The sequence below is a fragment of the Elgaria multicarinata genome, chromosome 2, assembly GCF_023053635.1.
Source record: "Elgaria multicarinata webbii isolate HBS135686 ecotype San Diego chromosome 2, rElgMul1.1.pri, whole genome shotgun sequence".
NCBI classification, from domain to species: domain Eukaryota; kingdom Metazoa; phylum Chordata; class Lepidosauria; order Squamata; family Anguidae; genus Elgaria; species Elgaria multicarinata.
This window is the reverse complement of record NC_086172.1, coordinates 75,256,360-75,281,867: the sequence shown is the minus strand read 5'-3', so window position 1 is coordinate 75,281,867 and position 25,508 is coordinate 75,256,360. Positions and strand designations below refer to the sequence as shown.

At 45.4% G+C, this 25,508-nt stretch overlaps 3 protein-coding genes across 3 annotated transcripts in view; 2 read left to right on the top strand and 1 right to left on the bottom strand.

The window, feature by feature from the left end:
* ZNF142 (zinc finger protein 142) overlaps positions 1–25,508 on the top strand; it is a 411,120-nt gene that overhangs the window by 361,294 nt on the left and 24,318 nt on the right. The gene's annotated exons all lie outside the window — the stretch shown is intronic.
* Positions 1,887–12,943, top strand: LOC134393299 (olfactomedin-like). The gene is made up of 5 exons (XM_063118329.1): positions 1,887–1,925; positions 5,271–5,447; positions 7,753–7,962; positions 10,527–10,698; positions 12,027–12,943. Exons 1-5 carry the CDS (start codon positions 1,887–1,889, stop codon positions 12,941–12,943), a joined length of 1,515 nt encoding a protein of 504 aa, XP_062974399.1.
* On the bottom strand, positions 16,003–25,207 carry LOC134393611 (mitochondrial chaperone BCS1). Its single transcript, XM_063118670.1, has 8 exons — positions 25,174–25,207; positions 22,830–23,230; positions 21,370–21,509; positions 20,967–21,161; positions 19,146–19,209; positions 18,507–18,676; positions 17,393–17,510; positions 16,003–16,415 (listed from the first exon to the last, which is right to left on the bottom strand). The coding sequence occupies exons 2-8, from the start codon at positions 23,147–23,149 to the stop codon at positions 16,163–16,165; spliced, it is 1,260 nt and encodes a 419-aa protein (XP_062974740.1). The 5' UTR covers positions 23,150–23,230; positions 25,174–25,207; the 3' UTR covers positions 16,003–16,162.

Genomic DNA, 25,508 nt, shown 5'->3' with positions numbered 1-25,508 from the left:
AAGGGTATCTCTTGGCACAGAGCGCAGAACAAGCAGTGAGCTCCTTCTAAAAATATTCCATGTACAGATAATGTGTGGGGAGTTCTTCTTTCATGAAATAAGACATGAAAATGTCTGTGGGAGCCGAAAGTAGTCTGTGTTTCATTTAAGGGGTGTTTTTTTTTTAAAAAAACAATCAATTACAGAAAGGATGAATAGAATTATTGCGGCACTTCGAATAATAAGATCTTAAAAGCTGGCCATTGAGGTAACTTTCTTGCTTAGATTAGGACTGTAGGCTTAAAGGTTAACAAATGCAGTATATTCTCCCTTATGTAGAGATGGGGAAACTCCCTTACCCGCCCGCCCCCAACCAAATCTTTATTCCCACTGGAGAAATCTGTCAGCACCTGCTGCATGCCAGAGGAGGGCAGGGCTCGAGCCAAAAGTGGACAGTACCACCACCAGCCCCTCACCTCCCTCTCCCTCTCCCTCTCCCTCTCCCTCTCTCTCTCTCTCTCTCTCTCTCTCTCTCTCTCTCTCTCTCTCTCTCTCTCTCTCTCTCACACACACACACACACACACACACACACACACATATTCTCAGTCAAACATGCATACATATATTCCACTGTCTAACCATGGGCTTGTCCATACGGCTTTTTACACCACCGTAAATGCACACTTTAGAATTTTCGGACACATGACATAGCAGCAAATGTGAAGCCATCCAGGGGGAAAACTTGGAAAATCTGTTCCAAAAAAGTCAGGCATTTACCCCGGCTTTTTGGCAGTGGACGCAGTTCCGTGGCTGTAAAAAAAAGCAAAAAACCCCATAGAAATGGGGGGGGGGGGGAGGAACAGTGTCACCTCCCCTTTTTTTAATTTAATACTCTAAACCTTCAGAGCACTACACAAACAAATATAATTTTTGGAGGACCAGGCAACCCCCACTTTCATGATCTTGAGTCCATGGATTTTAGGGGGGGAAATACAAACTTAAAGGGGGCATTTTAAAGAATGGGGGAATGTAGAACGGAGCTCACTTTGGCTGCCCCAGTCCCCCCCCCCCATTTTATTATTTGTAATCTTAAAATGCGACGGTTGTCTGGATTGAGCTTCACTTTATTAACCCTCATCCAGTCCATTGTCACAGCCAGGAACCAATCTAACACATCCACAGCCTCACCTGATGGAGATGAAAAGGAGAAATAGAGCTGCATGTCATCAGCATACTGATGGCAACACACTCCAGAACTCTGGATGGGGTGTGGGGGGGACCCACTCAGCAGTTTTATGTAGACATTAAGTAGCATGGTGGCTCAAACTATCCCCTGTGGAACTCCATGCTGCCTGGAGAATCCGTTGAGCCAAGCAATATCCATCAAGGGCCACCTTATGGAGTATTTGGGGTTATATTTTTGTACATATGTACATATTTTTGTACATATTTTTGTACATTATGTACATATTTTTCTTTTCTGATCCATGGTTTGCATTTCAAAGCCTGGAAGGAAGGGCAGGATCAGGGTAAACTTGAATGCAAAACTGGATACGTAAATGCAAAATGTGATATTTAAAAATAATCCTGTTTGTTCTACCCCGCCCCCTGCCCTTGGGTTGAAAATCTGGTTTCAACTAGAGGCAGAGGAGGCTTAAAGCACAAGAAGACTTCGTACAGCCCACTCACACACCATTGTACTTTATCTAATCAGACATAAACGCCTCCTCAGGTGGGCATATAAGTGTGCAGACAAAACTAATTTTGGGATGTTCATGACATCCAGTCCAAGCCTAACCCTTGGGAAATTCCGTTCTGGATCATCCTGCTCCTTCCCCCAGTGCCTTCCCTGTTATAAAGAGAGTTCAAAAAACACCCTAGTAAACTCCCAGAAACAATTAATACCATGTCTTGGCTGCGCCTGTGCCTCACTGTGACTTCTTTGGTGAGTATTTTGTTCGGAGAGGAAAGGCTGACCTGCTGACAGAAGCGAAACGAGCCAGGACTGGAACCAGAGATGTGAGGAAAGTTTAATGATTCCCCTTTTGACCTAAAGCATCATCTCACAGTGAAAATTGTGTTTCCTTACCGTTGCTTCTCTGCCTGTGCTTTTGTCCCTCGTTACTTCCTGGTCACCCTACCTTCACGGAAAGTGATGGCATGTCAACTCCTCTTCTGCTTGGAACCCTCACCCACCACCTTCCACAGAAACTCCATGAAGGGGAGAAAGATGGAACAGCTGCATTCATTGCTAGCGCTAGAAGCACCCAGAGCCATCATGCCTTAACAGCTGCTTTACAGACAGAAATCAACCAGGGAAGCTGTCCCCATTTGGACTTTGTATGATTCCATGCTAGAAAAAGTTTCACCTGTACATTTCTGTCTCCTATGCAGCCAACATAACCCCCCCTCTCTTTTTTCCCCCCTATTCAAAAGAAGTTGGCCATGCTAACTGGGAAGCAAGCAGTGATCTTCCCCTGGTCTTCTCTTCCATGTAAATATGGATGCTGCACAGGCAATCCATCTCCCTTATCTAACTAGGGGAACATGGGTAAAGGTTTCCATTCAAGCCTTGGATTGGGAACTGCTTGAACCATCTGGTGTTACCTACGTGATTCCAACCACATCCAGCTAGGGGAAGAAGCTGCCCATGTGGTCCACCCTATAGGAGATCCCATCAAAAAGAATGGTGCTGCCAGCTTTGACATCGTCAGTCTCTTATCTGAGAACAGAGCTAACTGCTTCCAGACTCCTCTACCTTCTACTGCCCCAAAGACGATTGGTGCTGCCCGAACTGACAGTTCTGAGATTTTGGATTGGTGAATAAGCATGCGTGGCTGAGTCACGCACAGCTTTCCATATATTCATAGCTGAATCAGTTAGTACAAAGAATAATGCAGGGATTTGCTTTTGTGAACCCTGCCTTGTGTTTGCCTTTGCTCAATCATGCCTTTCTTTGTTGCCCTGCTAAAGATCCTACCTGGCTCCTCTTTAGCTTCTCTACATGAATGGCTCATGATTGGCCACCTACGGAAGTTTGTGGGTCCTTTACAAGACCCTATCAACCTCTAGGATGTCTCCCACACCTTCCCCTGGTAATCTAAGATAATGGAGTATTTAAAGTCATCACGGGATTAAGGCCTTTTCGTTTAACTTTATGGAATATTGCCCAGAAGGGAAGTTTTCAATTACAAATCATGTGGGTGCTGTTGGTCGCTTGTTTAAAGAAGCCCATAGTGAACATGGGAAAACCCAAGGGGGGAAAAAGTCTGGTAAAGATATGGTTTTTTCCTTAATGTAGAGATGCTTTGTCTTTGCTGCCTGCCCACCTTTGCTTTTTTTGTGCCTTGAATCTCTAGCAGCATCTCAATTTGTTTCTTCTTGACTATTATCATTACCCCCAAAATGTCCTTTTTGTCCAGATGTATATAATTGTAGTGGTGAGCCCACTGTGGAAGCACACTCACTGCTCTTTGATCAGATGTACACAATGGCGCAACTAGGTAATATTACACTTTTGACTTAATGATCTTATGAGGCGTGGCTCAGATGGCCACGTGTATTATTACTTCAGCTGCAAATCACACAATTAACATTTCTCTTCTCTCTCCCGCCCACCACCATTCCATGCTGCTTCTAGATTCCCAATATGTTAACAACAGCAGTAACACAACTGTTTGCCAACCCTGATCATCTTCATCTTCATCTTCTTCTTCTTCTTCTTCTTCTTCTTCTTCTTCTTCTTCTTCTTCTTCTTCTTCTTCTTCTTCTTCTTCTTCTTCTCCTTCTTCTCTCCTTCTCCTTCTCCTTCTCCTTCTCCTTCTCCTTCTCCTTCTCCTTCTCCTTCTCCTTCTCTTCCAAGCAGGTCCAGTTTTGTATTGTAAACTCACTTGAATAATAACAGTATCATGACTCCATGTATAAAATGCAATTTGCTTCTATTGCCTTCCTCACTTGCCACTCTCTGGGTGATCATTCGAAGGCTGCTGGGCCCTGGACTTTGGTCCAGCCACCGGTGCTGGTCCCAAAGCCCAATTGGCTGGGATGTGGTGAGATCACTCAGCCATTTCCTCCCTTCTCCCAGGAGCAGTTTTTAAACAGACCTTTTTTGGGGCGGGGGGGGGGGGAGGAGGAATAAATCAGTGTAGAAATTAATATGGCTCTTCTTAATAAAAAAGCAGACAACCCACCTATTAGAGTTCACTAGCTTCCCACAGAAGGGGAGTTCTCAGATTTCTCTAGAATTACAAATATATGAGTTTTAAGTCTGTGGTAAACAGAAGTCTTCATGAATTACATATTCCCGGAGCAAAAGTGAGTAGCTCCTAGAAAAAACTACTCACACATACAGTAGTCTCTTATCATCCACAGCATCCAGATCTAAAATAGGAACCTTATCAGAAGAGACTTTGATCAAGAACGCATTCTCCCTTTTGAGTCTGCCCGTGCTTTGAGATCTTCTGGTGAAGCCCTTCTTTCAGTCCCACCATCTTCACAGGCGCGCTTGGTGGGAACATGGGAGAGGGCCTTCTCGGTGGCTGCTCCAGTGCTCTGGAACTCTCTTCCCGGGGAAGCTAGGCTGGCTCCTTCCTTGATGGGCTTTCGGAAGCAGGCTAAAACTTTTTTGTTCCAGCAGGCCTTTGGAGAATAATCTGGCCCTCCATCTATGTTAATGTCTTATAATTTTGTTGTGTATTTTAAACGTTTATGGTTTTGTTCCCCCCCAATGTATGTTTTAAACTTTATAATGACACAATAATAATAATAATAATAATAATAATAATAATAATAATAATTGGGGTGGGGATTGGCTTAAAGAAGGGCAGGGTGGCTAGTCACCGTTCTCAGGAAACCATGCTGACCTTAAAGTCTCTCTACATGAATGATTGGCCACTCAAAGAAGTTTGCAGGTCTTTTACATGATGCTGTCAACCTCTAGGACATCCTCCATGCCTTCCCCTGGTAATCTCACTTTTTAAAAGATCAGAGATAATACAATTATTTAAAATTATCGTGGGATATTGCAGGCCACTAGATGGCAATGTTTCATTTAACTTTATGGGGAGGGGAGGTTTTCAATTACAAATCACATGGTTGCCATTAGTCATCATCTAAAGGAGCCATAGTCAACATGAAAAGACCCGAGGGGAAAAAAGCCTGATAAGCGTGAGGGCTTTTTCCATAATATAGAGATGCCCTATATGTCAACTCTGAGCATGTGAGAAAAGAATACTTAACTGAACTGTCCAAAGACTAATCTTCATTTGCGTTTCTGAATCCATCCTCTCAGGTTGCTGCAGATCATATTGTCTTCCATGAGGTGCCAGTACCAAGGCAAGGAACGGAAAGTAATGAGTGTATCTGCAGCATTGAGCTTCCTGACACTACTTTCCCAGGACATATAATTGATTTCCTGGAAGAAATGTACAAGAACCTGACTGTGCTTATTACTGAAGAGTTTAACAAGGTAAGCACTAGACTCCTAGACATATAGAAAGCAGGTTTGGTGGCCTTGAGATTCTAAATGCTGCCGAGTTCTGCCTATTTCAGCAACACTATGTAGGAATGGGGTGGGCATTTTATGATCACATTCTATCTATCCTATTTTACAGAGCACAGCCTTATATTTGAAGGGCTGCCCACTCCAAGTCTGGTTTAAAGATAAAGAACTATAAGGCAGAGCAAGGGGTGCCAAAAAGACAACAATGCAAACTCCATTCGAGGTGCCACCACTGGAATGGTCCTCTCCTAGGTAGTCTCCTGCCTCAACTAACTTGAAGGGGGCACGTGGAGGAGGGCATCTGAAGATGATCTTAAGGTCTAGGCAGGTATATATGAGAGGAGACAATCCTTCAGGTAACCAGGTTCCAAGACGTTTAGGGCTTCCAACTGTTTCTTCTGTCTGTTCCCCCTCCCCCCAATTACCACAGAAAATCCAATAAGGAGACAAAGGCACAATTATCTCTGATTGGTAGCCCAGAAGCCCTCCATCTGGAAGTACTCTACGTCTTCCCCATTATGTTGACATGGATTATATCTCTATTTAAATTGTAGTGGTTACTTTCTAAATTTGCATCTACAGTAGACATATAAATTCCTCTTTTTTGGCTGTTTGTAAGTGGGCACCATACTCAAGGTGTGTTAAGACTTCCAAATCATGACTTCTCAGGACTCGTGGCTTATGGCATACTAGCCTGATCCCTTTTCACAATTATGGTGTTTGGTTGTAATGCCTTACATCAGTTTCAGTGAGCAATCCTATGGCTCCTAGACATTGTCTGAGGGTTGTAAGATACTGGGGATTCCTCCCCCCTTCTGAGGTCAGAGACAGCACTCCAACCTCAGAAGAGGGAGTCAGAGATCCACTCCCCCCTCTCCTGGCCCCCTCACAACTTGCACAGAAAGATCTTCACAGAAAGACAGCTGCTCTTCGATGTCGGAGAAACAACCCTGGAAGAGGGGCAGAAGTGGGTGTTCTAGAAGGCACAGAGGAGAGTGGAGAACCCACGATACGAGTTATGCTGAGGTCTCACCAGCCTCCTTCTACCCCCCCTCTGAAGCATCCCTGCTAGATGGTCAAAAAAGCCTGTTTAGCAAAAAATGCAAGGTGGTTGGACAGGGAGGCAAAGATCGCCTCCGCTGTTTCTCCCACCCTGCATTGAATGATCCGATGCCTCCAAGTTTGTTGGCTTCCTATCATCAAGGACACAATCAATAGGATTGTGCCCTAAGAGGTTAAATGGCAGGTTGTGGGTTCTTTCTCAAAACATTGGAAGTTTTGGTTTGGTTTTAATTGTCTATGTGGTTGTCTGTTACAAAAAAATGCTCATTGTTTATTTAATACAATATGTGTGTCTGTGCATGATACACACAGAGAGTTACTAAAGAAGATTTATTTATTTATTTTTATTTATTACATTTTTATACCGCCCAATAGCCGAAGCTCTCTGATAGCCGAAGCTCTCTGGGTGGTTCACAAAAATTAAAACCATAATAAAAAGATGTTGGGATAGCATTTATTTTTACTGCTGGGGTGGGTGGGAAATGTAGCAACAGAAAAGTATCCGCCCCTAAAATTGAATAGTCCTTATTTGGCTGTTTGTGGAAAATATATGGATGCTTTCTTAAAATGTTATTGTTATCATAGAATCATAGAATAGTAGAGTTGGAAGAGGCCTATAAGGCCATCGAGTCCATCGAGTTACACACACACACACACACACACACACACACACACACACACACACACACAAACACACACACACACGCTGCTATTCTTGGGGTTACAGAAACTAATTCTCTGCATTGGTGGAGAGGTGTACCAGCAGTGCACATGCTTGCAACATAATGCACAGCATTCAATTTCACACAATGCAGTTGGTGATGTTCCTTTTTAACTGTTGAATATGGCAATATTATCAAAAAATTGTGGTCTCCCTCCTGCCTTCCCCCTTATTTCTTTTATCAAATAGCATTCTCTTTTTGCTTTTAAATTATGTGACCACATGCAGTAGCTTAGCTAGATGGTAAACATGTGTCTAAACTGTACTACTTTGGATTGCAGGTGGGGACTCATAAAATTCAATGCTCCTCTATATATGTCTGTGTGCGTGTTCACATCTTCTGTACATGGGAAGCTAGCAAATATGGGAGCAATGATGGTTATGGAAAGAAATCATAGAAACAGTATGGTTATGGTTATGGGATGTGGAAAGGTGTTTTCAATATCCTGCTAAGTGTGTATACTAGAAGTGTGTTTTACTTTTCTCTAGCTCACAGAAATCAGTACGAAGGTAAACAAATATAATCAAACTTTGGAAAACATTACTCATATTGTAACTCAGATGGAGATAGATGGCAACAAAGATGAAAAATACTTCATAACAGTTTCACAAACAATTGAAAACCTGAAACACCAAGCTGTCAATCTGTTGGAACTCCTAAATGGAACGGATTTGGAGACAGAACATTTACTCAACATGGTAGGTGCAAAATGTTCCAGATGGCGGTATAAATATTGGCTGCGTTTGGATCCACAAGTGGGATCAGCAAGAAAATCAGGCCTTGAATCCAGTGGAGGCTGATGGCTATGATGTCAGTGGGGCAGTGAATCCGCTCCAGGTTTCAGTCAGAACTCTAAAGGAGCTATCCAAAGCTGAAGGAGCCCTGCCTTCTTTTGTATCTGGTCAAGAGAGCAGGGCACCTGCAGTTTTAACTGTTGTGCTGAAGAGATAATTTCACCAGGTGCTGCATGCATACAAATGACATCTGCTGAAATTCCCCTTTCAATACACCTGTTAAAGATACTGGAGCGCTGTCCTCCTTTCCATATGGTCACCCTAGCAGGCATACTGCCTCTGATACTGGAGGTAGCACATAGTCATCAGGACTAGTAGCCATTGATAGCCTTCTCCTCCAGGGCTTTGTCTAACCCCATTTTAAAGCCATTCAAGTTGGTGGCCATCACCACGTCTTGTGATAGTGAATTCCATAGTTTAACTTCGGACTTGCTGACTGGGATATCAACGTTCTTAGGTATTTCCACTTGAACTAGAAGCCTGAAATATACATGTAGTCCAAGTGACCCTGATAATTAGGGGGGAAATGGAAACAGTACATCTCTCTCTGTCTCTCTCACTCTCTCTCGCAAGAGGGAGTTCAAATTATACTCCAATGTGGTTAAGATATTTCCAGATCAACTAAAGCAGAGATGGGCTAAAACCTGGAAAAGCCCCAGTCCTGACGGAATACCCCAAGAGATGCTGAGAGAATATCAGTTGGTGGACCTCAATTCTTGTGCCCCTATTTTCTATAATCAACAAAACAGGGCTTTTCCCGGAGGCATGGCTTAGAGCTACTGTCATCCCTATATACAAGAAAGGTCCACGGGATGATCCCTCTAATTATCAGCCCATTAGTCGCCTATCGAGGGTAGGGAAACTATATGCAAGCCTATTGAATGATAAGGTCAAAGAGTGGATTGAGGACAAGGCTATCATTGGCAGAGAGCAGATTGGATTTAGGGCTGGCTCCTCTACCATGGATCACTGTTTGGTTCTGGCCCATTTAGTGCATAAATATATGGCCCCCAAAGGTGGCGAGCTTTTTGTGGCCTTCTTTGATTTAAAATCTGCCTTTGATTCAATCTCGCGTGACCTGCTATGGGGAAAATTTAAAGTGTTAGGTATGGAGCCGAGACTTCTGTTTTTGATACAGACAATATATTTCTATGGCCCTCCAGATGTTTTGGCCTACAGCTCATAATTGGCTGTACTGGCCAAGGCTGATGGGAGTTGTAGGCCAAAACATCTGGAGGGTGACAAGTTGTCCATGCCTGAACTAGAACATTGACATTTAGTACATAGAATCATAGAATAGCAGAGTTGGAAGGGGCCTACAAGGCCATCGAGTCCAACCCCCTTGATTAATTGATTAACATGATTAATCCAGGGCCCAGTCCTGCTTTGGCACCAGGAGGCCTTGGGCTCCCCCATTCGTACTCCTTCCTGGCATCTGCACCAGAAGGAGCGCAAATGAGGAGTTGCCGGCGAGCACCAGGGAGGGGGGAGGAACAGGGGAGGGGGGAGGAAGACAGGGAAGAGAACTGGTTCTCCTCCCCCTGACCTCCTTCTTGCTGCCCTGTTCTTTACACACACCCTGGTGGGGTTTTTTATCTATAGATGTGAAGGATCGCATCTATAGATAAGAAATAATAATTAAAAAAAGCAGGCGGGAGAGGAACAGGGCTGCAAGAGGGAGGTCAGAGGAAGGGTCCCTCTCTTCCTCCCCCTCTGGCTGTCCCATTCCTCTTCCTCCCCCTCCCCACTTTATATATGGGAAGGAACAAGGCAGCCAGAGGGGAAGGAAGAGAGGAATGTGTCATGTGTGGCACCTGAACCAGCCCTTCTCTAGCCGATGGTGACCAATCAGTAGCCGTCATCGGCTGTGGCATGCCCCTGTGTCCCAGGAAGTCGGGGTAGGTGCCCGACTTTTTTGAAGTGGAGTTTAGAAGGTTTGCCCTTGGATGGCTTCAGAATGGCAGCTGCGTCATATAGATGACCTGCCGCCACTTTGAATCCACCCCAAGGCAAACCCCTCATCAAGACAGGCCCCAGGAAATGGACATTTCTACAGCTGTTCATGAAAATGGGGGACATGCAGTTTACCCAGAAACGTGGTTCTACATCACTTTACTTTGGCACACACTTAGCCCAAGACACCCTGATCCATCCCTGGGACATTTGTTCATATCTACTTCAAAATAAGAGGTATGGTCTACTCCCAACAAGTTAAGCTACTGCCATATTTCCTAAAAAGCTGGCATTTGGTACATTCATATAAACATACACAGGTGCTTTTTACAAAGTTAGGACATTAGTCCACCATCTAGCTCAGCGTTGCCTTCTCTAATTAGCAGGAGTTTTCCAGGATTGCAGGTGGAGGCCTTTCCAAGCCAGGCTGTCAGAGTTCCTTTAAATAGAGATATTGGGAAGTTCCTTTAAGTAGAGATTGCTTTTTCAGACATGTGCCAATATGTTTTGTTCAGGTTAACAACGTCTCCAGTATGGTGTGGCAGTTAGAAACCTTTGACACAAACGGTGTGTTGGTGACACATAGAGAAATTGCCATACTCCGGAAACAACTGGCTGATTGTGAAGAAGCTGCTGGCAACCCCAACTTTGGCCTCCCATCAGCTGGCCTCCTGGCTCCTGAATATGGTGAGTAACCCTGGGGGTCTTGCTAGTTTGGGCTGGAACGGAACTGAGGCTTTTCTACACAGATTTGTCTGCATGTTCCATTCCACTGATGTCCGAGCACCTCACAAACTTAACCCCTTCCCATCAGTGGCAGATATTACTGTAATTCTCAGTGTACAACTATAGGGGCATCTGACACAGCGGATTTTTATGATCACCTAAGTCTTGACCTTACCATTGATTCCTCTTTCTCACTGGACCAGTTCCCAGTCTGCATCGATGTTGATTAGTACAGAAGAAAATGAAAACCAGAAGGGAGATACTTGGGATCAGTAAAAAGCAAAAAGAGAACAAATTCTCAAAGGTGCAAAAGTCTAATTTCTTTATTTTAAACCCAACACATTTCAGAGACTCCTTCATCAAGGGCAATCTGGAGAAGATAGTGATTAAACAATTAAACAGGTTCCAGTGCTGGTATAAAAGGAGGAGTGATTCTGTTATGCCTTGTCCTCTGAGCTGTTGACTCAACGTAGCTCAGCAGACTTGAAAAGTTGCTTTCCCCCCCCCCCCACATCTTTTGACACTTGCCCCCTTAATCACTGAAATGCATTGAGTTTAAATTAAACAAATTACACTTTGGCACATCTGAGAATCTGTTCTCTTTTTGTTTTTTGATTAGTTCCAAAGGAACATTGTAATCACAGTAGTATTGGCTCCAGGCTTTTGAGGGCCCTTCAGGGAGTCACCCTCAATTACCTTCTCACCATCCTTGTCACCAGCCGCTCTTCCTCTTCCTTCTTATCATTGGTACCACTTGCTTGCTTGACAGGCAGAGATCTAGAGAGTGAGTAAGCAGTGGCATCAACTGCTCCTCCTCACCACCGTTGTCTGGGCCAGAGAGAGGCAAGTGAAGAAGCACGTTGCAATGGTGAGCAACAGCAACTCTAGGGGGCCTTTGTCAGTGGGGCCCTGCTTGGGTGTGGGCCTTTGGAAGGTGCCTAACCATGTCTACCCTTGACATTGGCCCTGAATAATGGTAGACCTTTGGAAGAGAAATATCTGATGAGTAGCAGGCCAGTGACAGTACAGAGGAGTCATTTGAAAGCGTTACACAGGGGGTGGGGGGAAACATGGCAGGGATACTGGAGTCCAGGCTGATCCATCCATAAGTTTGTGGATCTGAATCCTTTCCCTTAAAGAAATGGAGTCAACCGTTACTTATCTGGCAGGGCTTCTGAAACCAGCAGAAGGTGTAGTGTGGTTACAGGAAACAACAAAACAACAAATCTCATCAAGAGAAGCCATCAATGGCAGCAGAAGTGTAATGTTCCTTTTTTATTCTGTAACAGGTAACTGCACAGGTAAAGTATTGGTTAACATTAGCAAGCCATTTATAGTGAAACTCAACTGGCGAGGTTTCAGCTACAGATATGGAGCCTGGGGGAAGGACTTTGCTGTTGGAAACCACAATCCAGACATGTACTGGGTTGCTCCACTCAACATCGATGAACGTTTAATGGAGACCTACCGCCTCTATAACTCATATTCCGACCTGCTCTTGTACAAAAACCAAATAGAAAAAAGCCTTTCCCAATACGTTGGCCTCACCTGGAACTACATCAACTGCGGCCAGGGAAGTGGACCAATCTTATACAATGGCAGTTTCTATTACAACTGCTACAACTCCAGGAACCTGTGCAAGCTGGAAGTTGCAACCCACAAGCTGCGGCGTGTAACAATAGAAGGTGCTGCTTTCAACAACTGGTACTCCTATGGTGGCGTCAATTGGCAAGACATTGATTTTGCTGGGGATGAGAAGGGCATGTGGGTCATTTATTCCACAGAAAGTAGCAAGGGGAAAGTGATCATTGGGAAGCTGGATCCTGATAACCTGAAAATAATCCAGAAATGGCAGACCTCACTGTTCAAACCTGATGCAACCAACACGTTCATGATCTGTGGAGTGTTGTATGCCCTCAAGCGGATCAGTGCACACAAAGAGAAGATCTTTTACACATATGACACCAATACCGGCAAAGAAGGTACGACAAACATCTTTATAGATAAACTCGCCGATACACCACAAAGCGTGAGCTACAACCCCAATGACCACAAGTTATACATGTATAATGATGGCTACCTGGTTACTTATGATATGCTGTTCAGACGCCAACCTCCAAGAGCAAGGCGGAGTGTGGCCAGTGAGAACAGGCAGAATGCCATTATACCAATTAGTGGTGCCTGGCAGCAATTTACAATGGCTTAATAGAGAGCTAAGGCTAGGCTTGTGTATCACTCATCTACTGGCAAATGTTTCTAAAACTGTCTAAATAAAAACCATTCATGGCAGATGAACATAGTATTTGTGCAAATGTATGTAGGGATGTAGATATGTTGCATAAAACCCCATCCATTGTGACAGCACATAGATATAGGCTTTATCTGCAGTCACTGCTCATGACTGGCAAACCACGTCACAAGCAGAACCTTGCTAGGAAACTGCTGCCCAGCCCAGATTTCTACCAGTCTTTTGATGGTTCCTCCAGGCTAGAAAGGTCCCTTGAATGCTGCAAGTGGAGAAGAGAGAATCTAATGGCATAACTGTCCTTTATTGGCACAGGTGTGCCATACCTTGGGTGGAATCACCAGCACATCTCTCCTATTGGCAATAGGTGTGCCAGCACTGGGACCGGGGCCAGATTCTAGTGCTGGTATAAAAGGAATAGGAGTGGTTATCTCTTACACCGCATCCCCTGAGGTGTTGACTCAACACAGCTCGGCAGGCTTAATAAGTTCTCTGCCTGCTACCATTTGATGCTTGCCCCTTTTACCCACAATGCAGTAGGGTTAAACACCCACCCAACTTGGCTAATTTTTATGGAGGCTACTTTAAAAGCTTTCTGGGATGAACATTCATTGGGATGTGTAATTTCTTGGCTCTTGAACTGAATGACTTGTGGATAACATCTGGTGCCAAGATAAAAATGGAAGTCAGTACCCTAGAAAATCTCATTAATACACATTCTAAGGCACAGACTTCAAACGTTCATTTAGAATGAGACAGGATGTAGAATGATATGAATGTTCTGTCTGTGGTGCTTGATCTAGGATGGCTCACTCACATTGCCACTTGATGCTGAAGACATGAAAAGTGTGTGTGTGTGTGTGTACGAGAAAGAAAGAGGGAAATGGGGTACTCACAAGAGCACACTATCTCTCTGGCAGCTGAACCATTCTCTATTATGAAGGAGACCGTTAACTACTTTAAATAGCTCTGCTGGATAACACTGCACAGATGCAACAGTGGCAGCAAAGTAAGATTTCTTTTCTGCTAGCACTACCGTAAATTCATAAACGGTCTCTCATTTACCTTTGGCTGTTCTCACAATGAGTTTCTGCCACCTGCATTCTAAACATCATAGAATAGTTGAACTAGAAGGGACCTATAAGGCCATTGAGTCCAACCCTTGCTCAAGGCAGAAATCCACATTAAAGCATCAACCCCACCATTTCATGTTACTTCCAGCTCCTCAGGATATCAAGGAGCTGACGCTTATCTACATTTTGGCCAAGAATGTATGGGAGCAATCGTTATGTCCTGGGGCTGAGTTCAAATTAAGACGCAAAATAGAGGGCTATAGAGCTTCATAGCTGAATGGGGATTTGAACCTGGGTTGCCCTGGTCCTAGTCTGGCCACCACACCACACTGCCTGACTTCACTTTGACCTTTGGATAAAGTCTGCAGCAGTGATGAATTTGCTCATACTTCTCTTTCTTCTCAGGAATAGGAATAATAAGCTTATTAATGGGTTTATACTTCCAATTCTTTAATTGTAATTTGTTATTGGGGGTAATCATTAATTAACATTGCACAAAAACAGGACTGATTGGAGAGAATTATTAACTTGAAGGGGAAAGTCACCTCAATCATGGAGATATAGAATATGGGGTAGTCCAAAGCTTATTTTGGGGTTCAGTGGCATATACATTTTAGGTCCTTATTACATTTATTAATTAAGTTCTATTTTGAACTTTCATACAAATAAGGAACTCAGAACTGATCAACTCCAACATCATAGGAATAAGCCAGAGCTCAGCAATCCACTGTTTCCTGAGGTGTCCATGCATATCTCTCTGGCAGGGTTCCTGACAGCCCTGTTAAAGAAAGACATTCAGCAGGGACAGGCTCATACTGTATGATTTTATTTGTATGCCACTCTGAGATCCTAGTGATATAGGGTGGGATACAAATGTTTTAAATTAAATAAATAAATATTGATGCAGTGATGAGGAAAGTTCCACTCGTGAATGTCTTCCTGCTTCCTACAGCTTTTATAGGCAAAGGGTTCCTGTGTCAGATTAGACTCGTTAGTGAAGATATGCCCTGTCAAGGCAACTTATTTTCGGTCTCCTGGGACTGAAAGTGGGAGTAGTAGCCCATCTCCCTTGGCTGCGTTGGGTCTTTGGCAAGATCAAGTGAATCGGCACGTCTACTTCTGGTCCCAGAGGGCAGTCAGTGGGGTCCCCTAGATCAAAGCAGAAAATCTACCCTGCTCTGCTTCATTGCCTCCTTACAAAAAGGAGGCAATGAAGGCTGGCAGGAAGACTCCATCTGCTAGGAGGCATAATTAAGCCAGCCCATTTCCTTGCAGTATAATCCAGCACCTACTTGTACATTACAGGTTTTGCTCTCCTCTGCTTTGCCCTCGCTCCCTTCCTCTGACGATCTCTGGCTGCAGCAACAACAGTACAAGGGTTTTCCCCTTGAATCCACCCTTGGTCGTGCCACAGGGCATCTAGGAGATCATAGCAAGAGACGGACCTCCCAAAGCAGCTTCGTATGCGCAGGGTTGCTTGAAAAATGGGATGATGTGCCCCAGAGCAGCCCGTTTGGGGCACGTCCCCATATGTGCCTGAGGGCCAAATTCAATTTCAGAGAAACTCTTGCGGCTGGGCGTTTCCAAAGGCAAACAGTGCACAGCCCAAAATACCAGCATACTGTAGTTTAAAGGTCTTGCTGTCCACAACTGAGCCCTAGAAGAGACATTTCAACCTTTTAGAATGGGGTGGGGGAACAGGCTTAAAAGCCAGGAAACCAGGAAACAATTGGGAGGGGGGGTTTAGGACTTAAGGCTGGATTGGGACCCCGGGAGGGCCAGATTTGGCCCCTGGGCCTGAGATTCCCCACCCCTGCAAAAGCAGCTACTGTAACAAAGATCCACCAGGACTCCCCCAAAATAGGCTGCTCTGAAGAGCCAGTTGGGAAGAAGCTCCTCCATCTGTACTCCATGTTCTTTCTTCTCTTCAAGAGGTGTGTGGGAGGAGTGGTTTAATTTATTTATTTGCAAAAACCCAACCTCACTGAGGTAGATACACAGACAGCAGCATCCTCATGCTTAGCGTGCCCCCCATGAATAGCCCACGCAACAGCACGCCTCCCCCACGAACGCCGCGTGTAAAGTTTTCTCAGTGCTTGTGTCGTCGTCAGGATACAAGAGTCTGCACATTCTCAATGGCCCCGTCTGGATCTGCCTTGTATAGCATGAAATGGCCTTGCACTTGAGCAGCACTGATCTGGTCAGAAACAGACAGAGCTTGTTTAGCGAACTGTTCAGCCACCGCTGCTGGCTGGTCCGGATAGAACCTCTGGAACATGCGTCCGACCTGCCATTGCGAGCAGTGGCCCACATATTGCTTCAGATCTACTCGGCCAGGACGAACTAGGGCTGGATCCAGCCTGCAGGGAATGAGAGAAAGACAAATGAGGTAGCTGGTAAATGCTCAGCTGGCAAATGGCAGTTCCCCTCTAGGCACGGGGCACCTCTCGCACCGTGCTGCTCTCTCAGAAACTCCAAGGAAGAACAGGGCTAAGAAACCTTCTCTCCCTTTACTTGGAGGTCCAAAGTGGGAAACAATGTAACATTAAACTAAATAAGATGAAACCAAGAGAATTAAAATGGAACCTCTATGTGTTTAACTGCAGCCATACAACACCAACCCAAGTCAAAAGCTCTTATACACCATGAGACAGAAGCATTCTCTAAGGCTGGCCCTCTAGATGCTTTGTCTGACAACTCCTATGAACCCTAGCCAGCAAAGACAATGGTGAGGGATTATGGGAGTTGTAGGCCAGAACATCTGGAGGACCAGAAGTTGCCCACCTCTCCTCTAAGGGATATAGGACCTGAAGGCAGGCTTGTAAATAACTGCATCCATATGGTGCTCTGCCCATCCATGTTGCTCCTCCTCCTTCTCCAAAATCCTGTGCTGCTTCCCTGAAAAGTTTTCTACAAACCCCGCCCCCCAATACAATCCCAGAAGCCTGTATGGAATCAGGAATGGTAACAGGGATAAAGCCAGGTTCCATGTTAACTGTTATAATCCCTAAAAATCAGGGGAGGCTGAACTCCGTTAATGACAATGTTGCCCTCCCCACCTGACCCCACAGACCATAGCTCCTGCTAAAAATACATTATCCCAGCCTTGACTGAATTTAGTGTCAACTGGCTTGACCCTGTTGGCTGAACCTGTGTTTTTCCTCTCGTCATGTATGGCTCCTTCAGTACCAGCTTATAAGGATGGAGAGGAAGAGGATTATGTACGCCGCCCTCTTAGCTAGGCCATATAATTGTCTTTTCAAACCAAAAGGTTGCTTACAGCTCACAACCTCTACCTACCCCCCCTCCACCCCATTTTCTGTGCTACTGTTCTTACCTGTCCACATGGTTGGTGGTCATAAATACTATCCTAGCTTCAGAGGAAGCGACACCATCCAGTGCATTGAGAAGGCCACTGAAGGTCAGCCGTCCCATGCCTTGGTATGCACTGGGGTCTGAAAGGAAACACAGCTCAGAGGTCAGCAAGCAGAGAACTAACTGTGTAAGTACAGGCATGCCGACTGCCCAAACGCTTGCTAGGTTTACAGCCTTCCAGGGGAAGAGGGGTATGATCCAACTGTAGCTGGCTCAAGTTGCAGTATTAGTATCCACTTTATGCTCCCTGCCTGATGTACAATGTCCTGCAGGAGACTGCCCAGACACAATGCTGTCAAAACGGGTAAGAGTCAGAGTGTGGATCATGAGTGGTCACAGAAGATTATGCCCCCCCCCCCCATCGCCTTGGTGGCAGAAGCAAGAAAATCAATATAAAGCAGGAAGATATCGCAGATGCTCCTCAAACAGACACTAGAAGTAAGAGGGGGAAAAAGTGCCTCCAAGATTTCTGTTGGGACATCTCTTCCATTATGCTGATCCAAATGCTCCTGATTTCATTCACATTTCTACTAATGTATGGGTTTGGAACAGGTATCACAGGCCAGCATTTTAGCCGATCATCATGACCGGAGCAGAAGCACTTACTCCGTCTGGAAACTCCTGTTCAAGCCCCATTCCTACCCACCCCTCGCACTGAGAGGGACTGTCTAGCTAGAGGAGGGGTGGGGAGAAGGTTTACCCCCCCTGCCAAAAGCTACATTGGGGGTCATCTCTTAGGGGGCCACATGCCACCCCCTTTCCCACTCACTCTTTCTGCCACCCCCTTCTCCTCCCGCTTTCCCCCGTGGACTGCTGGGGAAGGGGCGGATCACTTTTCCCAAAGATCTGATCCCTGGCAGTGGGCTTAGGAAATTAGGCCACATGAAATTAAGCAGCAGGTTGCATGTTGTCCACTTCTGAGCTAGGAAAAATGTGGTCTCGAGCAGCATCTGCTACGGATGTGATGAACAGAGTGCCGGGGGTGAAGAACACGTAAGGCCAGGCTCACATCGAGGCAGCAGAAAAGGGCAGCCTGGAACTGGAGAGCGGGAAGGAGCTGCTCATCGATCACTCACTTTCAGCAGCAAGGTCCCGACTGACAAAGGCGGCGTCCACATCTTCCAGTAGGATGATGGTCTGTTGGGGTGCTACGCTCAGCAGGTGGTTGAGGCGATCGTCCGAGAGGCTGCGGTCACTCAGGCTCAGCAGACAGATGCTGTATTGCAATTCTCCAGCGAGGGCTGTGCTGTGATAGACAGAGAACCATGTTTCCACTGGGGGTGGGGTGGGGGGAACAACTCTTGCGTGAAGACAGCTGGGCAAAGTGGGAGGGAGTGATCTTCCTGTCCTGAATAACAGGCACCTGGTGCCTAAGTTGTACTCCTTTTGGCGCCAGGTGAAGACCTTTTTATTTTCCCAGTACTGTATGCACGTCAACAGAAGGCCACTATCCTCCCACTTACACACTGGTACCGATAGAGGAATCTGTCAATTGCAGTTTCTGAACAATGCGAATACTGAAAGATTCGTGTTTGTGTATTGGTTCAGGAGGTTCAGTAAGTTCTTATCAAAATGTAAATTGAACAAAATCCCCAGCCCTCCACCCCATCAATACACACTGGTACATGGTTTTCTCAAGCACTTGTAAATGCAAAGTCGGGGTGTGTGCTTTGGGAACAGGCTACTTGGAAGGAAAGCTGAAGACACATACTCACATGAAACTGCTCTTGCCACAGCCTGGGGGCCCAAAGAGAAGGTACCCTCTCCGATAGGGGATTCCTATGAACAAAGGGACGAATTAGAAGCAGTACATACAGTCCGCCCCAGCTTCTTACAATATCTCAGCTCCCATCACTACATCCCAGAACTGCATAAGAATTCCCTTAGTTAGTACAGGCCCTCCTCAGCCTGGTGCCATCCAGATTGACTGGACTATAGCTCCCATCAGCCAATGAACAATGCTAATGGAAGTTGTCGTCCGGTAGATCTAGGGGGCACCAGGCTGGGGAGGGCTGCTTTAGTAGCTCTGACCAATGATCCTTTGAGCCCAGTCCCTGACAATGGCCAGTTCCAGATAACATGAAAGAAATAGCCAATAATAGAGTCCCAATGGAGCAGCAGCCCCTTCCCTGTTGTCCTCTTCAAGGGGTTTTAAAGTTTAGGGAGATTCTGAATGAACGAGAATACAACTTTCATCAGCTTGGCAAAGAGTTGCTATAGAATGTTTTGGTAAATAAATGCCAGACAATTAGTGCATGCTGAAGACTACCAGTAATCCATTGTGCAGAGGCTAAACAGAATAGCTGCTGTGTGGGAAAGTAAGGGAGGACAGACATGGGATAATTCCCAATGACTGGGACCATTCCCAATGACTGGGACCGAAGCAGCTACATACCAACTGTAGGGCTGTGCACGGACTCAGGCCAAAGCTCCAAGTCCAATCAAAGCGGACTGATTCAGCCTGAATCCAGAGTGGCACTGGGTTGGCCTGGGTACCTCGAGGCCAAAGCTTATCAGTACTGACACCTCAGACCGATTCAGGATGGTTTGGGGCTGCTCCCCCACCTCAGAAGGCTGGTGCAAGGCCAACCATGAATTCTCCCTCTCCCTCTCGTCCCTCGCCAGTCACCTTCCACTGCCACAACTTACCTTGCCCTGCATCCTCTTCCCTAAAAGCCAAGCCATGATTTAAAGCTAAAATCACAGGGGCTCTCTTTTTTAACAGCTCTATGGCTGTAAACTACAGCAGCTGCAAAGGGCCATTTATTTGCCACTGCAGGTAAATGGAGGTGACCGGGGAGGGAGAGAGGTGAGGTGAGTCCAGTGAGTTTATTGGACTCACTCAGACTCATGGCCGGCCTTGCGCTGGCTTTCCAGGACAGGTGGGTGGGGGAAGGTAAGTCCCAGCGGCACCTCCAGGTTTTAGGGGGGAGGCAGGCAGGCAAGGCAGGAGTCTAATGGACTCCCAGTTAGCCTTGCCCCACCCAGGCTTTCCTGGGTTGCACGCTGCGCAGCCGGTACCCAGGAACCCGACAAAGGCCGAACTGCTTGGGGTACGTGTGCTGAATTCCACTTCGGTGAACCACCCAGGAAGCTTCAGCTATTGGGCGGTATAAAAATGCAATAAATAAATAAGAAATAAATAAATAAGCCCCGAAGCATCCTGAATCAAATCGGGGCTGTTTGAGAGCCCCTGAAACTGCCTCCAAGGTGAGTCGGGGGGAGGCGAGCTGTGCACAGCCCTAATAGACAGTAATGAGATGTTACCAGGTTTGGCACTGCCAAAAACTGCAGGTAAGAACTAAAGAGCATCAACGGGGTTATAAGGAGCCCAAATCAGGAATAAGTCACTGAGAAAGATACAGGGATGCCCCTTGAAGGGACTGGGAATGAAAAGCAAGAGCAGTGTTTCTGGGCTGATGACTAGAATATGCTTGCTCCAGATGTTCTTCCACATATGCCCTGATTTAGTCCAGGAAGGAAAGCAAGAGGTAAAAGGGCATCTGACCATCATACCTCCTGAAAAATGCACTCACCTCGATCAATGTACCACTTGGGGTTACCAATGAACTCTTTCACGTCCTGCACAATCCTCTCCGACACTCCTTCCTCAAGCACCACAGAGGTGAGTGGGCGCCGTCGCCGTGGGAAGCCGAACGGCCGCCATTCGGCACCCATGGCTGTGTACATGACTGTCTTTCCTTCTTGCTCCCTCAGAGCCAATTCTCTGGCTGGAAAGAAAGGAGCATGGTGGTGAAAAACAAATTGCTCTGCATATGGGACACAGATGGGAAGGAGGGTGAAAGAAAGAGGGGAAGAAACAACAAAGAGCAGAGGAATGGTGCTGAAGGGAGCCTGACCATTTGGGGACAAGTGCCCAAGGCTTCTGGGTTTCTGTTTCACCCGGAGCAATGCTACACTCAGGGGGTGCTGTTGTACCTTCCTGCAGGATGTTGAAGAAAATCTCTCGCTTGCTGCCAATGGCTGTGAAGGTGACGGACTCCCAGGGGGTGCCTGTGTGCAGGTCAATCATTTGTTTCTCCCGGTTCCGTTCTATGCGGATCCACTTCCTTTGATACCTGGGAAGCAGAACAGGGAGGATCTGAGCAGGAAGTAAAGAAGGAAGAGAACCTGACAACCTCAGATGCAACTTTATGTATTTATTTATTTGATTTTGATTCCCAACTTTACAGCAAAAAAAATGGTAGTCAAGGTGACTAATAGCAATAAAACCAGGATTTTTTAAAAAAACTGCATTAAAACCATTCTAAAAACAAATAAATGAAAAGCCCAACAATAAAAGAAATAAATAGTACCCAACCTACTACTAGAAGCACTTTCAGCAGCAGACTAGCCACCTGAACTTTACTAAGCCACTCAGGCTAGCTTCTCAAGGCTTACACTTCTTGCAGAAACCTCCTCCATGCCAGTACATGGACAGGGGTCTGCAGCTGAGCAAGGGATGGCCCCAGGATTTATCCAGGATCCATGGTGGCTAGCATAGGCACTATCAAGTCACAGATGGTAACTCAAACAAGGCTCTTTCATGTCTACCCCACCCCAATATACAAGCTAGCCAATTTGGGGTTCCCCTAGCCAATTTGGGGTGATTCCACCCCACCCCCATCCCCACTGGATCTTCATATGACACAGCCCACACTGTTCGGTAGGTCCACCCAACCCTCTGGAGAGACTTACCAGGGGTAAAAGGGGCTGCAGGAGGAGGAGGAGGAGAAAAGAAAAATAGATTGTGCAAGCTGCCTTCCGCTCCTGCAACCACTGGATGCAATCCATAATATTGTAGGGACTCAGGGAGACACAAAGGCCACCTAAACCAGATCCTGCACTGAGGTTCTATTTATTTAGTTAAAACAGGTTTCTCCAAACCAGTGCTCTCCAGATGTGTTTGACCAAAACTCCCATCACACCCAACCAATACATATTCTTGGCTAATACATATCCTTTTGTATAACATGCAACTCATTCTGGGTGCATGTTCATAAGCACATTTGCTATTTCTCCTGCATATATGTTTTACTGTTGCAACCATGCTCAATCTTTGCCTATATTGTAACTATAGCAATTTCTACAGCTCATTATACTTTAACATGATGATGATATTCTTTCCTTTCCTCAGTCTTAATCATGAAATGGTTTTTTTAATTTACATAGTCATTTATTAATTAAAAGACTTATACATCACCCTTTACGCCTTAACAAAGCCCCTAACACAATGTACAAAACAAAACATTTCATACACATCTTTATTCCAAAAATTCGTTGGTTTTGCTCCAGTGGACATAGAAGTGTGAGCTAGTACAGTACAAGAATTCCTTGCGCATCATATTCCTTCCTCCACCACAATACCCTCCCCAGAGACATTTTATGTCCTCTCTTACCAAATGAAGTGGTTCCCGGGGCTGGGGATAAAGTCAAACTTGGTACTGACACGGCCACTCTCATGTTGCAGGTAAGATGTCTCCACACTCAGGTGCTGGGTGTGCTTTGCATGATGGGAGATCCAGCTCAACAGCCAGTGGTAGCTCTTGTCCTTGCTTGGCACCTCCAGAGTGATCATGTAATGCCGCCTGAAAGCCACCATGCCAAACTGGGCCCCCTTACGGGCCAGGGCCATCGCCGTGCCTATACCTACCAGGCCAAAGCCTGCTCCAAAATATGGATTGTCTTTGAGGGCCAAGACAAAGTCAGAAAAGGGCATGGCTGTAGATGGCGTAAGGCAAGAACTCCAGTGTTAAGTAACTGCTTAAAGTGGCATTTCTTCTGGATACCATAGCAAAGCCTGACCAGCAAAAGAAAAAGCAGACACATGAACCATGAAAAGTCTCTTATAAATTTGTTTGCATGATTCCTTAATCCAGAGGAGGCAATCCATTAGCTCTTCCTACACCCACCTATTCAAGCAAAATACAATAAATATATAGCCCTTCCCACTGGAAAGCTAAAGTACAAGTAACTATGATTATGGCTTTCCATTTCTGTAGTAGAGAGCTCCGGCTATTGGGCGGTATAGAAATGTAATAAATAAATAAATAAATAAATAAATAAATAATTGTAATGTGAAGGATTACAATATGACTCTCTCTTAGCTTGTTTGTCCAAAGAAAACGGGAGTTTCTCCATCCTGCTTTGATCACAGCGTATAAAATCTACTTATAATGGCTATGTGAAGGACTATTCCACTTCCCTGTAGTATCCAGAAAATGCATGTCATCATCTGTAAGCTTTCTTTCAACGATGAACTAAGTAAGATAAACCCTGTTATATCTAAATACAAAATACTGACAAATTCTCTCTCCAGTTTTTCCTAAATCCCATTTATGTCTTTAAAGCAGTAACAACAAAATCCCTGAGGTTGCAAAGCCATGCAAATTTATTTAAGAGCAAGCTCCATTAAACAAATTGGACCCTAAATCTGAGAGGACATGCATAAACCATTACTCTCATGTTCTATCCATCACTACTCTTTTGAGAGAGCAGGATTTCTCCCCCCCCCCCCAAATGTTCTAACAACTATGTTTTGCAGGACACATTCACTTTGAATTTCTAATGTTTGTGCTGCTTGCATGGTTGTCAACCTTCAAGAAAGGCTCTGCCGGGGAGCAGAAGCAAGCAGAAAAAAACTAACTGAACTCTCTGCTAAAACTTTTATTCTTTATTGCTGTAGAGGTGACACAGATTTCTATTGCCATGACTTTGGGGTTTGACCAGCACTTTAATTTGCAGCAATGTTGAAAGGTATCCATTTGGCTCAGAAGATTTTTAAAGAAAATACCTGCTTCTGTTTCAAGCTCCAACCCAAGAGCCATTTTAAGGGCTGTTCACAATTGTCAGGAAATTAGGTAAAATCTTTCTGCTTTCTTTTCCCAGGCTTGCAGCAAACACACAGGAATCTGCAGTGTGCTGTAGGGCAGCCTTGTTACTTTACAAAGCGCACACCCAAAATGACTGGCTATTGTTCCAGGCTCTAATTGTCTGTCCGTATAGTTCCTTCTCATTGCAATTCCTATCTCTCCGGATGTTCATTTTCAATAGTATTCATGAAAATAAACTCAGATATGAGCAACATTTCTGAAAATATTGTCCCAAACAGCTTTAATGCATTGGGAGGTGGGGGGAAGAGATATTTTGGAGAGTCATGTACAGGATCACTGGTCAGGAAATATTTGCTTATAAAGACCAGGCTTCTGTAGATTTCCAAAACTTAAAAGCTTAAAGCGCACAGCTTTAAAGCGCACAGCTTTCTCCACAGCTTAAAAGGGATGTGGGAGGGAACCTGCTCAGCTTCCCAGTTCTTCCCACCCTCCTTCAGCATGTATGGGCATCTTGTGGCCTTTCAGATATTGTTGGACACAAGTTGCTCCCATCGATCTTAGGCAGCAGAGCCAAAGGTGAGGGATGATGGAAGCTGGTCCAACAACATCTGGAGGACCACAGGTGCCCCCCTATCCTACAGCAACCTCTCCCAGCCTAAGGTCCTGCAGATGTGTTGGACTACAACCCCCATCATTCTCAACCAACACACCAATGACCGTGCTGGCTGGGAGAGACGGGGATTGTAATCCAACACATCTGGAGGGCAACAAGTTGGCAGAGGCTACAGCATAGTACCGCCATCATAATATAAAGGTCTCCTTCCACCTTCCCCTTCTATGGGAACAACACAAGCAGCTAATAAGTTCTCTAAGCGCCACGCTTTGCGAGCACTAGGTAGATCACCCTCACCTCCATGCAGCGTCCCTCTAGCCTTACATCTCTCTATGGTTATTCATCTGACCGGAACAAATTCCTCTCCTGCTCTATCGTTCCCAAAGAGATAGGAAAGGTTTAAAGTTACCCATAAGTCTAAACCTGAGGTAAAGATTGAAAGGCGCCATTGGCCATCATTCTCCGTAGGCGCGAAGTGGCGTCGTTCTGTCCCTTGGAGACCTTACGGTACAACACAATGCCATATCATATAGGGCTTATATGCTAAGTAGGTGGAAAACACAGTGGAAAACAGGCTCAATTTTAGACCGGAAGCGTCGATAAAGACTGTGTTAGTGTGCGACTCTTCTTTT

What these genes read in the sequence shown, in the direction of transcription:
- LOC134393299 (XM_063118329.1), top strand. Translation starts at nt 1,887, where the DNA reads ATGTCTTGGCTGCGCCTGTGCCTCACTGTGACTTCTTTG. An exon ending in TTACTGAAGAGTTTAACAAG is followed by an intron (nt 5,448 to 7,752) that starts GTAAGCACTAGA and finishes ACTTTTCTCTAG; the next exon opens with CTCACAGAAATCAGTACGAA. An exon ending in CAGAACATTTACTCAACATG is followed by an intron (nt 7,963 to 10,526) that starts GTAGGTGCAAAA and finishes TGTTTTGTTCAG; the next exon opens with GTTAACAACGTCTCCAGTAT.
- LOC134393611 (XM_063118670.1), bottom strand. Translation starts at nt 23,149, where the DNA reads ATGCCCTTTTCTGACTTTGTCTTGGCCCTCAAAGACAATCCATATTTT. An exon ending in CTTCAACATCCTGCAGGAAG is followed by an intron (nt 21,162 to 21,369) that starts GTACAACAGCAC and finishes CTTTCTTTCCAG; the next exon opens with CCAGAGAATTGGCTCTGAGG. An exon ending in CAAGTGGTACATTGATCGAG is followed by an intron (nt 19,210 to 20,966) that starts GTGAGTGCATTT and finishes CTTTGTTCATAG; the next exon opens with GAATCCCCTATCGGAGAGGG.